The following is a 13844-nucleotide window of genomic DNA, read 5'->3' as shown; positions in this document are numbered from 1 at the left end:
TATATAGTGTAGAATCAATTCCATTTCAATTGTTTTTATCTGCACTGGAAGGTCAAAACTGATGTGTCAGGCAGATGTGTCAGAAGAATATGAAAAAACAGTGTTAGGCTGAGAAAATCCCACAAAGGTAAGAGGGAAGAATGGACACAGAATCACATTATACAAAACATCAATCTTCCTCCTTCAAACTTGGATGTGAGTTTGTAGAATTGTTAGTTAGGAAAAAATCCTAATATTGATATAAAGTTGGCAAATATGATCCAAACTGGTAAATTAGGACCTGAAAATAATCAAGAGATGATAGTAATGAAAATCTATGGTGCTGATTTTTAGATTATTTTCCAAGTATACAGTAGTACTCAGTTTGTACTAGAACTTGAAGCAAGCCTTCTGCAGTGACTAATTGGAAACTTAGTGTATTTTAGGGTTTTCTTAAAAATCATCCATTATGTCAGTAGCAAAAGCAGGAGAAATTAGTCAAGTTAAATGTGCTGGTTAGGCATTTCTCCAACTGAATTATTCTGTGATAGAAATAACATTTGTGTCCTCACATCCCAGAAACTTAACAACACTTTAATCTGTGTGAACTCTTAATAACGATAAGAACTTCAGCGTTAGACTGAGTGGTGATAGTGGTAATGGTCATGTCCAAATGGAGAATTTCCCACGGACCTTTGTAGCAAACAATGAAGAGAACCTTTTCTGTTCGTTCTGCTTCCTGTGAGCAAATATTCTATTCCTCATGGTCTGTAACAAAATCATTCCAAGCGCAGGGTAGCTAAAACAAAAATACATTTATCTCTAGTAATATTTACCCTACCTGTAATGCGTTATTACCTATTTTGTTCTATTTCCAAACAGGACCTGCTGTTTGTTCTCTTCTGTACAGAACGAAAGACCAACCTGGTCAAACTATCAGCTTTGAGCAAAAGACGTAGGATATATGTCATGTGGTATATTTATTGTGCAGTTCAGCTCTGAAAGCATTGTTGAAATTATTGCTTCTTATTTGCTGTTCCAAACTGAAATCAAAAATGTAATTAGCTGCCAGCTTTCTTTGAACAGGCATGCTTCCTATTTAAAATAATGTATTAGTTGCTTGTAATGAGCTATAGTCAGAGTTTTTGAGAACTGAGTTCTTTTTGACTTGGTCAGGCCAGCCCCTTCTCACTTTATTTGTTCCCCTGTCTGATAGCATTTACAGTAAAGTCAAGAGAGGTTCCTAAATTCATAAGTAGTACTGGGGGAATCTTGTTAACTTTTTCTTGATGTTTCTAGGGAAATGTGAGATAAAGCAAATGAATATGCATATGATATGTTGCTGTGTGCTCTTCTTGCACTCTTCTTTCACTGCCTTTTTTATCAATTTATTTTTTTTATTTCATATATTAATCTGTGTGTGTATCAGAGTATCTTTGTATCTCTGAAACAGTTCTTTCTCAAATATCTAATCGCAGCAGAAACTAGGAATGGTTTTCACACTGTTCTGTAGAAAGTACACTGTGGAGGAAGCAGTAACTACTTTATTAGAATAATGAAAGAGTTCCAAATGCATTGTAGTACACGAGGCAGAAAGTCAAAGCTTCTCTGACAGCCAGTTTCCTTTTGTATCATGAGAACAGAGAAACTGCTGCAATGTACCAGACTAAGGGGCTGCCTAGCCTGGTATCCTGTTCCAACAGTGGCCTGCTGTGAGCAGGAGCTCCAGGAATAGCAAAAATAAGGCAAGCATATGTTATCTTACATAACAATTTCTATTTCTAGTGTTTGGTCCATTTAGACCATTAAGATCTTTAAGTTCTACTTCTCTTTTCTCCCAGGACTGCCTGGTATCAGTGTAGAGTGAGTTCCTTCTTATGAAGACGGCTAGCGCTCAACATTGAATAGTATCAAAAGTGCTGCCAAAACAGGTCAGGATGGGTTTTCAGTCCCTAAAACTGGAACAAGGGGGGACTCTGTGGCCATTCTTCCAAACTGAGAACAATCCAGGTGGAGGACTTGGAGGAATTCTGGAAATATAAGGTCATATCCCAGTGCTTATGCATATCATATGTGAGAGAAGCAAGCACAATGTGCAAAGGTGATGTGTTTTCCCAGCTCAGCAGTCTAAGGTGATACCAGTGAAGGAGTGCAACTGTGCAATATAACCTGGTCTGGTCTGGAAGGGCAGAATTTCCATAAAGAGGATCACTGCTTTGTATTGCAGCTCTGGAACTGGTAACAACTGTACTGCCTTTCCTTCCATCAGTGAGGGACTGATGAATTGGGATGCTCTCTTCTCGGTAAAACTCATTTCTAGATTTTTATTTTTTTTAAAAGTCCCCACTTAGAACTGCAGTGTCAAATTTGTTACATTCTGATCCCTTTGTTACAATGACTACTGCTAGTAATGGTTTCAGTGTGCAAAAGTAATACAGCTGCTTTTATTTGGTTTTGGAAGCTCTTGAGCTTCCTCTCCCATGAGTCTCATGATAATATGTCTTGTATTTATGATGGATTAATGTGAGACTTCTGAAAGGTCCTTTCAAGATGGGAAAGGCAGCCTCATTTTGGGGCAGAGCAGAGGCAGCTCATCTCAGAGATGTACTGTCTTACACATCAAAAGAGCAGAGATGAGAACATACGAGAGACTAAAAGCCCTCAACTGGGAGGAGTTAGATAAACACTCACCAATAACCTGCCTACGTTAAACCTTTTCCAGAATGCCTGAGTCTGAGATAACAAGAGCTATAAAGCGTGAGCAGCTAGCAGGGCACCAGACTGAACTGTCCACAGCTCACTGAAGGGTTGCGGGCCAAGTCTGAAGAGGTGCTTTTAGAAGGAATCAGTATGGAGCCTGAGGAGTACAGACGGAGAGGTGAGTGGTCCTCTGCTCTTGGAAGCAGGTAGCGTTTGCCCATGGGGAAGAACTGTTGGAGGGCTGTGAATGGTACCTAGAAATGGTGGTGGGCTCTGTACTTTTTAACGGCACATGTCCTTGAGGCTTTAGATCTGCTGGGGTTGAGACAATAATATATCCCTGGGCTGAGTTTGATTTAATGGAGGTAGAGTAAGTGGATGAGTTAGGCTTTTTGATCTCTCATTTAAAATACTGTGGGAAAGCTCCAAAACTGATGTTGAATAAACATGTGAAGGGGCTATGTACAATGTCTCTTTCCTGGCTGATACCATGAAACTTTACTGGTGCAATTCTGGAGATGGGGAGCAAACTTTGGTCCCATGGCTGGAGAAAATTGCCTATTAAGTGGAGATTAGGTGTGGAGCTGTGTAGTTTTCAGAGGATGCAAAAGGAGTTATGTCTTAATACCAGGGAAGCATGAGGCATTATGACAATTCTTGTGAATGCAATTTCACTTCATCTGTTGGTAAGAAAATCTCTATCACCCCAGTAATCAAACAGACTGTAACTGTACCCATGATAATACTTTAAAGATATATTTGAGCTATTGAGTAATGACAATGAAGTAACCCCAGGAATCTGTTTTGTCCCTATGAAGCCTGCTCTAGAAGCTGCGTCAGGCAGGTAAGGTGTAAAGGTTGAGTAACTTTTCCTAGGTCATCTAGTCACAGAGACAGAGATTAATTCAGGTCTCCTGATTGCTGCCCAGTCTCTTCTGTAGAAGGATGTTCACTGAATAATCAGAAACCTTCAGAAGGTCATACAGCTCCCATGTGTGTGGGGTGTTATGTGTGTGTTCCCAGATAAGCAGGAGCATTAATTCGTGAGACTGGTTCATGATACAGTGAATTGTGACTAGTGCTATGGAATATGGCTGTATTTTCTTAAATAAGTGATGAGTTTATTCTCAGGGAATGCTGACAAGTATTATTTTCGCTGATGATTCATATAGCCTTAAGCTAAGACTCAGAGAACTAGTCTGAATCAAATGTTGGACAGAAATTCATATTTATTTTTTGTAAATTCTGTATCTATTTTAAAATTGTTAATGGACGTGGTAAAATGGACTTTTTAATTTGGACTTCTCTGTAGCTGCCAGCTAGCAACATGAGATTTACATGAATTTCTTGTATGTTCCTGCTCCATTCTGGTGTTCAGGTATGATAAGAACTAGAAGCAATGAGACTGAGGAGTGTCTCATTGCTTCTGAATCTCCTGAAGTACTTGTGCATAGGATAAGTGGGGCTATGGGTCATTTGGTGTTTTAGTTCCCATGGCTGTCCTTGGATCAGTATTTCAAGCCCTGCCAAATGCTAGTGATGCATTGCATGAAGTGCTAGTCGTGCTAATTGGTTTACCTGCAGTCTAAACTCAAAGCAAAGCATTGCTTTGCTTCTTCCAGGGAAAGAGATGGTGGATTACATTTGCCAGTACCTGAGCAATGTGAGAGAGAGACGGGTGATTCCTGATGTACAGCCAGGTTACATGAGAGCTCAGTTGCCGGATTCTGCCCCGATGGACCCAGACAGCTGGGACAACATCTTTGGAGATATAGAGAAGATTATTATGCCTGGGGTAAGAAATAAATTACAATTGTGACAGGAAAAAGTCACTAATACCTGCGGTAAACACCCACATCTGGGAGTGCACAAATTCTGCTGAACATTTGTTTAGATACATGCTTACATTAGTGTCCAGCATACAAGTTCCTTCAGAAGAGGAGGGCTATGTAATTACGAATTGCTGCGTATAGCTAAAGACAAGCTGATGAAACGAGCAAGAACAACACAGTTGATTTGGGGATTCCCCATATATGGATAAGTCTTTCAGACTTCGTGCAGTAATTTTCAAAAGACCATTCTTTCCTGTTCAAAATCTTTGTCTGCCTGTTAAATTCAGATAAATGCTTTTGCTATAATTTGGAATTTATCTAGTAACGACACAGTGTTATCATTTGCTACTGCTGCACTCCTGTTGATATTATCTCTCTAGCTTTCTGCTAGCTGTTCTAGAATTGCACATATTATGCTGCTGTGATCCTTTCCCATCACTTAAAACAGATGCTAATCACTACATCTTGTACAGAATTTTGCCACATTTTCAGACTTAACATCCAGATAATTTTGTTCTAGGTTGTCCATTGGCAAAGTCCGCACATGCATGCCTACTTTCCAGCTCTTACTTCTTGGCCTTCACTCCTCGGAGATATGTTGGCTGATGCAATTAACTGCTTGGGATTCACATGGGTAAACTACTCTTTTTTTTTATTTTGTTACTTTAGATATCCTTCTCCTGTGTATGTTATGGAGGAATATGTCATAGTCATTCTTTCTAGTTCTGTGCGTCAATACAACTTTTTACTGTAAACCATTGTATTGTAAGCTGTTTGCATAATTGAAGAATGTCACCTGTAAAAGTATATAAATTATGTCTATAAAACCAAACATTACCTAGTAATCAGAGTTGAATGAAGAAAATACACTGCTAGAAAGGTATGTTTTCTAATCATTTGCATATCCAAACAGCTGGTGTTGTTTCCTGATGGTTTGCTTACTCCCGGTGCTAAGACTGTTGCACAAGCACTGCAGGCAGTAGAGAAGCAAGCACCCATGACTGCAAGTTAGGCTGGGCTTCATTTCATTTCTCCTGATCGTTTGAGAGAGCACATTTACTATTCTTCTTCTAAAATAGATTGTTTGGCAGCTTGTCCCAGAATGTCTGAGTATTTTCTGCCACTACCTAACGTTACTTGGCTATGACTCTACAGACCAGAGTGGGATTCTGATGCCAATGTCTTCTCCATTGGTGAAGGTTCCCAAATCTTTAGATGTACGTCTCCATGTTAAGAAGCAGTAGAAACTTGTAAACCTATAAGAATTTGTTTACAGTCTCCACATACATGTATCTGATTAGCTCATTGCATATACAGGAACATCCACTTTCCATGTTCTCCACCTTGTTTTGACAGAATTTTAATTTTGTAACATAAATAAGTTATGAAATTCTTTCATAAGTGGAAAGCTTGGCACTGTGGAACAACTTCTATCTTTCTTTTGCTGCTCTTCAAAAACCCACCCTTAACTCTCCTCAGCTGAAAGGCGAATCAGTCTCCTTTCTGTTTAGGAACCAAGAGCATATGCTTATGGTGAACTGTAGTTCTGCATTTTATCCTCGAATGGCTTGTTGTGACTTCTTAATGACTCTAAAATTATTGGTAGTTCAGAAGCTCTGCACTGAGGTGATGCTAGGAAGCTGAAGAGAACATTTTAAGGAGGTTGGTGAGAGTCTCTGTATTTCATATTGCAAGAGAGCAACTGGTAATAAGAGAATGAGCAAGGTACCTAAACTGCAATCTCAGCATCAATGTCTGTATTAGAGAACTCACCAAACATCATTTTTATTATAATAGTGTTTCACTCTGCCAGTTATGAACCATAGCCTTATAGGGTTAGCTGTTTATATATCTAATGCTACAAAGTTTGTAATCTGCACCTTTGTTGGGTCTAGGTGAGATTTCTCCCAAGGCAAATGAGTGTTAATAGCTATTAATTAAAATGTGATATGTGGCATGCTCTCAAAGGGTTAAACTCCTATTGTATTTGCTAGGTGAATTTAGAATATCGTTCTCTTTGTTTGATTTTCTAGGCCTCCAGTCCAGCCTGTACAGAACTGGAAATGAATGTGATGGATTGGTTGGCTAAAATGCTGGGCCTTCCAGATAAATTCCTGCACCACCATCCTGACAGTGTGGGTGGAGGAGTATTACAAGTAAGGCAGATCAGAGGTGACCTCATCAACATTTCTGTGATCACTGGAGTAAATCTCCCTATAGGTGATCATTTTCCTTGGGGCAAAATCCACAAGATTTGCCATATAAGTCTTTATGGGGACAAATCTAGTCTTATGTTTCCTTCCTAGATTTTAGGATTAAATTTAGATGGTTAAGGAATAGGAATTACTATTGCTTTTAGTTCTTATTGCATTATGGACTAGGAGCAGGTACTTCTGTGGACTTACTAAAGGATAAATGAGATAATCAGATCTGGTTTCTTCAGTCTGTTTCACATCACTAGAGTATCCACCAAAGTTATTCCTGCACAATTAGAGTAAAGGGAGACTTGTCACTGTCTTGCCAGCAAATAGAGACTGCTGGCAGAAGCACATAAATTGTTTTTCCTTCTTCTGATGTTGACTTTGTGCTTCTGGGAGTTGCAAGATCCAAGGTCTGAACCTTCTTTCATACAGCCTAAGCAAGTATTCCCTGGAATTAATGCTAAGGGTCTGTGTTGTTATAAGGAGATTTGCTCAGGTTTGTAGTTTTTGTGGTAGATAGTACATTTAATCTATAGAAGAACAGAAGTAATTTATTTACTCAGTCCTGCACTGCAGTCCTCTACACTAAAAATATACAAAAATTAAAAAACTTTTTGTGTTGCTGGCCCAGAGAGCTGTTCATTAGCTAGTGAGTTCCTATTGCATCTGAGAAAAGCAGATGTGGAAATTTAGAAATTAAAAAAAGAAGGGGGGGGGGGAGGAGAGGTAGTTGAGAGCATTTCAGTGACTTCAGTAAACCCTTGACAAAACAGCAACAAAATACTGAAATGTTGCAGTAAATGAGCAATGTCTTTTCAGAGCACTGTGAGTGAATCAACATTGGTTGCACTGCTGGCAGCAAGGAAAAACAAAATTCTGGAGATGAAGCTTTCTGAGCCAGACACTGATGAGTCCTTGCTCAATTCTCGTCTCATCGCATATGCATCTGATCAAGTAGGTTACAAAAAAACAAAACAAACAAACAAAAAAAAACGAACAACAAAAACAAACAAACCTATTTTACTTTCATCTCACCCAGACCATACAGATGACAACATGAACTTGCATTACTGTACAAAGAGAAAAATACAAGTATGAACAAGTCCCTCTAATGCTTTAACATTGTTTTCTGCAGATGGGGAAATGAAACTGGTGTGAGATGAGATTTTGCAGGGTCCTAGCGGTCCATAAGACTTCGAGTTTTGATAAATGGCCCTCCAAACACAAGTGTGCCTCATTAGATTTTTAGAGACCAGAACCCTAATAAACAGATCATACGTGTTCCTTAAAATTACAATGTATTATTTCATTTTGTTTTTGACAAGGAACAAACTTTCAGACTTAGATTAGTCTGAATTATAACAACAACTTTATCTATGCTTTTATTGTCTTTTATAAAGCCATAATTTATTAATTTATCACAGTTTCTCAGCTTCAGAGCTTGCTTTCTTACTTTTTTTTTTTTTTTTTTTATAAAGGCACATTCTTCTGTAGAAAAGGCTGGCTTGATTTCTCTTGTGAAGATGAAATTTCTGCCTGTGGATGAGAACTTTTCCCTTAGAGGTGAAACTCTGAAAAAAGCCATTGCAGAAGACAGAAAGAAAGGCCTAGTGCCCATCTTTGTACGTTCAACTTTCTGTTTGGGAATATTAATATTCTTAATGTCATCATAAGAAATGTCTTAGATATAATTGTACTGTGTTAAAATACTTCAGTTGAAGATGAAAATATATATGAGAATTTTGCATTTTATTGAACTCAAAGATGTTGATGTCATCTCATTTTTACTACATTAATAGCCTCCCTGGTTTTAAAATGCTGCATCCATTTATTTTTAAAAAATGTCATCTGAACAGTTTTGTTCTCTTCTAGGTTTGTGCAACTTTGGGTACAACTGGTGTCTGTGCTTTTGACAATCTCTCAGAACTGGGCCCAATTTGTAAGTGTCCTTTTCCCCCTGATTTTAAACTATGATAGCACAGAGAAGATAGTATGGCAATTTTTCACGTGAAAACCAAGGAGAGTAGAAACACTAACAGGCTGAGTTTTTCAAATGTGTTTCAAAGATGAGTGGAGTCAGTACAAGTCTCTGAAGTGATTTCTATAAGATTTAGATTAAGATGCTAAAATACATTCCATTCCAAATGGATGAAACTTCCCAGATGATAGATCTTTAATGTGGTTACTCAGGCAATACACAGAGCATACACTACAGACTGCAGTACCATTGCAGGACAGATACTAAATAACCTAGCAAAGGACTTTTGAAGGTAGTGATTGGTGTGACCACACACCCTTTGTGGTCACCAGTTCGATAGGTAAATTTGATATGATTGCAGATTCTATTCCAGCATAAATTCTGACAATTAAGTGCTGAAGATCTATGGCACTTTCTATTATGTATCAGAGCGTGGCTTCTATCTCAGAGTCCTTTTTGCTTGCATTTATTTTGGATTTGTGTGAATGAGTTATACTGGGGAATTTCAGTTAGTAAAAAGGCAGGTGACAGAAATCAAATGTTAAAAACCCTCATGCTAAATTAGAAATAGTGAATTTTTGTACAGTTGGTTCCATCTGGATTCAGCATTATCACATCTGGTTCTATTTCCACAGCTTTATATTATAACTTGATTGTCAATTGCTTGTCTTGTGTTTTATTTTGTTAACCTGTCCATCTCCTGCAAAAATGTACTCTTCTCTCTGAAAACTAGACATACTACTTTAACTAAGCATGTACTCTGATTCATTAGATGCCTTACCTAACAACGATTTGATTTCTATCAGGTGATGCTGAGGGACTCTGGCTTCACATTGATGCTGCGTATGCAGGAACAGCATTTGTGTGTCCTGAATTTCGATTGTTCTTGGATGGAATTGAGTACGCAGATTCCTTTACTTTTAACCCTTCAAAATGGATGATGGTTCATTTTGACTGCACTGGATTTTGGTGAGTAAAGACAACACCAGAAGGATAACATGCAAATTGTGAAGTCTTTCTTTGCATGTTTTTTTGGCTAAATACAGTTCATTCTACAATTGATATAGGGTTAAAGATAAATACAAGTTACATCAAACCTTCAGTGTTAACCCTGTCTACCTCAGACATCCCAATTCAGGAGCTGCTGTTGATTTTATGGTAAGTTGTTATTTGAGTTGATACTTTAAATTGCCTATAAAATGTATAATTGTAGACTGTCAAATTACTGTGGAGTTAGTTTTAGGTGGCCTTTCTACTTAACAGCATAAAAACAATCATTCTGATGTCTTAATGCAGCTTAAGTATTAAAACTTTGAAGTGGTTATGATAATTGGTTGTAAAATTGTTTTCATTTATAGAGATTGAAGTATTCAAGATTTTTACACAGGTGGGGATCTAACCTAGCTTTTTTTTTTGTTAGAAGAGATTTTTATGTGCATTGTATTGTTAAAATAATTCTTACTGATGACATTTTGCGTGGTTTTCTTGCGTCTTTGATATGTGATAAAATAGAGAAACAATTAAGCAATGGAAACACCATGCTCTGAAACAACAGTAACATGAATTACATTTTTCTTCAGATTTATGTATTGATAGGAGAGCTGAGGCATTTCAATTCATAACCATTTTATAGCAGATTTCAGTACAGTAAAACAAAAGAATATTCAACTGCCAATTGTTTCAGCTATGATCTCAACCAAGCCCTGAAAAGATGATTGTTTTCTTGGAATCAATGATGCTTTTCACTAGAGGGAGTATGTGTAGAGAGGGGAAAAAAAAAATCACCGAGTCCCTCTTGTGGTTGAATAGGACCCTGCATGTTACTGTGTAGCGCCTTATAAATGTACTCTTAAGGTTTGTTACTCTTCTCCATACAGTAGGTGTTATTTTCTCTGGAAGGGTTTACTGCTATATGAATTCTTGTTGGCTTGGGAAAATGTTCAGCATGGCACTTCAGTGTTCAGATTGCAGGAACCAAAGTCAGCACTCAATCCTGAAGTGTTAATGGACACATCTTAAGTTGATAACGCTCTGTAAGTGCAAACAGGAGTTGTTATATGCTGGTAACTAACTAAAATCCTAAACAACACCCCTCTGTTCCCTGGAACAGACAAAATCTTATTTTTGCAAATAATTGAGAAATATGTAGACATAGCATTTCCTTGATCGCTATTCGCTAGGCTTAGTTGGGTTTCAGTAACATGCAATTTGTTGTCTTGATGAAGATTTCTGACTTGAGTACAAGTCTGAAACAACAGACCTTGTAGTGTAAGGGCTCAGTCCTTTCTGTCGTTTTTGCCCTTATTGATATGCTGTTGTGTTTTCACAGCACTGGCAAATTCCATTGAGTCGTCGATTTCGTTCTTTGAAGCTGTGGTTTGTGATTCGTTCATTTGGGGTGAAAAAGCTTCAAGCTCACATCCGGCATGTATGTACATTAACAGCATGAGCATAAGTGTATTATGTTGATTTATCAGTAGTGGAGTTTATTAAATTCAGTCATGCAAAGTTGAGTAACAAACCCTCTCATGTACAAAGTTTGCCTGTGAACACTAAATGTGCTGATTTTACTCTTTAACTAATCTGTAAAGATTGACTGTGTGGACAAAACGTCTCCTGTACCCGTCTTGGAAGCAATAGGCAAAGGAAAGCAACTTGATAAGTCAATACCTTCTGCACATCATTGAGTAAGTTTGTAGAGGCTTTCCTTGTGGTAAAGTGGCAGCTGTTTTGGAGGCAGGCTGTGAAGGATGGCTGAACCCATTACAGTGAAACTTCATAGGCTTAAGTCTTTAGAGTGTGTGTATCATATTGTGGATCAACAGTTGCTGCAAAAGGAATTTAATCTGAGAAAAGTAAAACTCAGTCTTCAAACCTCTAATGTCCTATATGTAGCCCAGCTACTCTTGTACATTGTCAAGGGTTTGGACAAATAGACAGACTTAAAAATTCTTAGCTTTGTTGTTGTTCTTAGCTTTGCTGCCATACATGGAAATGAATGGAGTGATCTGTTTTAATGAGGAGGGGTGTTTTTTTTTTTTTTTAACTACTTAGTGTCTTACACTGGGTTTATGACAAACCAATACATAACTATTTTTTTCTTAATTACAGGGTACTGAAACAGCCAAATTCTTCGAATCTTTGGTTGAAAGTGATCCACTCTTTGAAATTCCTGCCAAGAGACATCTTGGATTGGTTGTATTTCGTTTAAAGGTAAAAAAAAAAAAAAAAAAAGTGTATTTTTAGATTATTGCCATGTGTTATTTGACTACAGATGATTTCTCCAGAGGCACTAAGGACTACAAATAAACTTTACCAATTCTCATATGAATGCTGGAATTCTTACAAAGATGTTTGGATGTCACTGGAAATTGTAACAGTTGTACATTTTTCTTTTCCCTATGCATATTTAAAACAGGGTCCCAACTGGCTGACAGAAAAACTCCTGAAAGAACTAAGCAGTTCTGGCAAGCTCTTCCTTGTTCCAGCAACCATTCGTGACAAGTTCATCATTCGCTTTACTGTAACATCTCAGTTCACAACTAGGGAAGATATTCTGCAAGACTGGAACATCATTCAACATACTGCAGCCCAAATCATTAGCCAGCATTATGGGTTACACCACATCAGTTCTGGTGATGAGGCAAGAATCCCTAATATGGTAATGGAGCATAATTCTGATGTTATCAGTAATGCTTCTCAGCTGTATGTAGAGGAAGAAAAATATAAAACTCCTTCCAGAAAAATAGTAGTTCAACCTAAGAAAGTAGTAGTGAGTTACAATACATGTGTGATCAGTCAGCAAGTGAAAGGTCAAGGGGACCCTCTAGATGACTGTTTTCCAGAAGATGCGCAAGATGTTACCAAACATAAGTTAACCTCTTTCTTATTCAGTTATTTATCTGTTCAAGGCAAGAAAAAGACAGCACGTTCCCTTAGCTGCAACAGTGTCCCGGTGACTGGTCTTCTTGAACAATGTAACCCCAAAGCAGCAGCCACTGACAAGAAAGAGTCTCATGCAAATGCTAGAATCCTTTCCAGGCTGCCGGAAGAGGTGATGATGCTCAAAAAAAGTGCCTTCAAAAAATTAATTAAGTTCTACAGTGTCCCAAACTTTCCAGAGTGTAGCATCCAGTGTGGCCTTCAGCTGCCTTGTTGTCCTCTGCAAGCCATTGTTTAACAAGTAAAAGATTGGTGCTTAAGAGCTCCCCAGGTAGAAGGAGAACCAAAGTTTGCTTATTCATATGCAATACTGTGTGTTATTTTGTTCAATATGTAAGCAGTGGTAATGACCACCGAGAAAATTCTTGTGCTTTTACTGGAGTAAAACCTTGTGTATTTATAGATTAAAATGTCAAATAAATCTTGTAGACATGTAACATTAAACTCTCTGGTTTGTAGACTATAGTACAGAAAACGCAAACTTCTGCTTTGTAAATTGTCCTTTCTCAGGATTGAGAGCTGGTAAGCTAGAAACATTTTGACAGTGTACGTTGGCCTCAACAGGGTGTTAACAATTTAGTTCTCCTTGCACCATTGATTATTTTTTTAATGCATTAACTTGAACTCTCTAGGCTGCTGTGAGGATGTGCGTGTGCAGACAATGCCAACATCACTTCTGAATTGTGTAAAGAGGAGGATGTAACCTTTCTGAGAGATTTTACTCTACTAGAGCAATTTTCAGCTTTTGAGTTTAAAAACAGAGCAGCCCTGCCATTCCATCTGTTAACAATGCACATGAGGCTTTATGTAAACATGTTTCAAGAAAACAAGAATGGAATTGCCCTAAAACTGTGTTTGTGTCCATCTGATTAACTCTGAATTGTCCTAGTGCAGTCCATTTGAGAAACTAATTCAGGAAGGGGAGCACCTGCTTATATGCTTTTTCTAGTGTGAGTGTGTAACAGTCAATTGAGACTGAAGTACAGAAGTGGATAGGTCAGCAAAGTCACTTTTGTGAAGAGTGGAGATGTGGAGGATGGAAGGACCCTCAGGGCAGGCAGCTTAGAAAACATAAAACTCAGGAGGAAGGGAGCACAAAAATGGTAGCTAAGAAATGCAAAGGAGAGGAAAAGCCAGGCACGTGTAGTTGGAAAAGTTCTGCTTTATTAAGTCAATCTCATATTCGTGTTTATTTCAAATACTGATATTTGC

General features: G+C 38.0%; 1 protein-coding gene across 4 annotated transcripts; it reads left to right on the top strand.

Moving 5' to 3' along the window:
* Window positions 1-11: 11 nt before the first annotated feature.
* HDC (histidine decarboxylase) lies at window positions 12-13117 on the top strand. Of its 4 annotated transcripts, none has more exons than XM_068695942.1 (14): window positions 143-1065; window positions 1623-1724; window positions 1821-2857; window positions 4302-4474; window positions 5032-5145; window positions 6545-6667; window positions 7532-7666; window positions 8191-8334; window positions 8585-8651; window positions 9497-9659; window positions 9758-9848; window positions 11020-11118; window positions 11802-11903; window positions 12109-13117. In XM_068695942.1, exons 3-14 carry the CDS (start codon window positions 2830-2832, stop codon window positions 12868-12870), a joined length of 2001 nt encoding a protein of 666 aa, XP_068552043.1. In that variant the 5' UTR covers window positions 143-1065; window positions 1623-1724; window positions 1821-2829; the 3' UTR covers window positions 12871-13117. The 4 variants fall into 4 exon arrangements, with proteins under 4 accessions (XP_068552044.1, XP_068552043.1, XP_068552042.1 ...); XM_068695941.1 differs by having other exon boundaries at window positions 1618-1724; XM_068695943.1 differs by adding an exon at window positions 12-127 and having other exon boundaries at window positions 862-2857.
* Window positions 13118-13844: the final 727 nt, after the last annotated feature.

This window comes from Anas acuta, chromosome 12, assembly GCF_963932015.1.
Source record: "Anas acuta chromosome 12, bAnaAcu1.1, whole genome shotgun sequence".
In the NCBI taxonomy this organism is placed as follows: Eukaryota; Metazoa; Chordata; class Aves; order Anseriformes; family Anatidae; genus Anas; species Anas acuta.
Note: the sequence above shows the minus strand (reverse complement) of the source record. Positions and strands in the feature narration are given on the sequence as shown.

Excerpts from the sequence above, each read along its gene's own strand:
- HDC (XM_068695943.1), top strand. The coding sequence starts at position 2,830 with ATGGAGCCTGAGGAGTACAGACGGAGAG. Across the intron at positions 9,849-11,019 it reads GAGCTGCTGTTGATTTTATG|CACTGGCAAATTCCATTGAG; the intron begins GTAAGTTGTTAT and ends GTGTTTTCACAG. Across the intron at positions 11,119-11,801 it reads TTCAAGCTCACATCCGGCAT|GGTACTGAAACAGCCAAATT; the intron begins GTATGTACATTA and ends TCTTAATTACAG.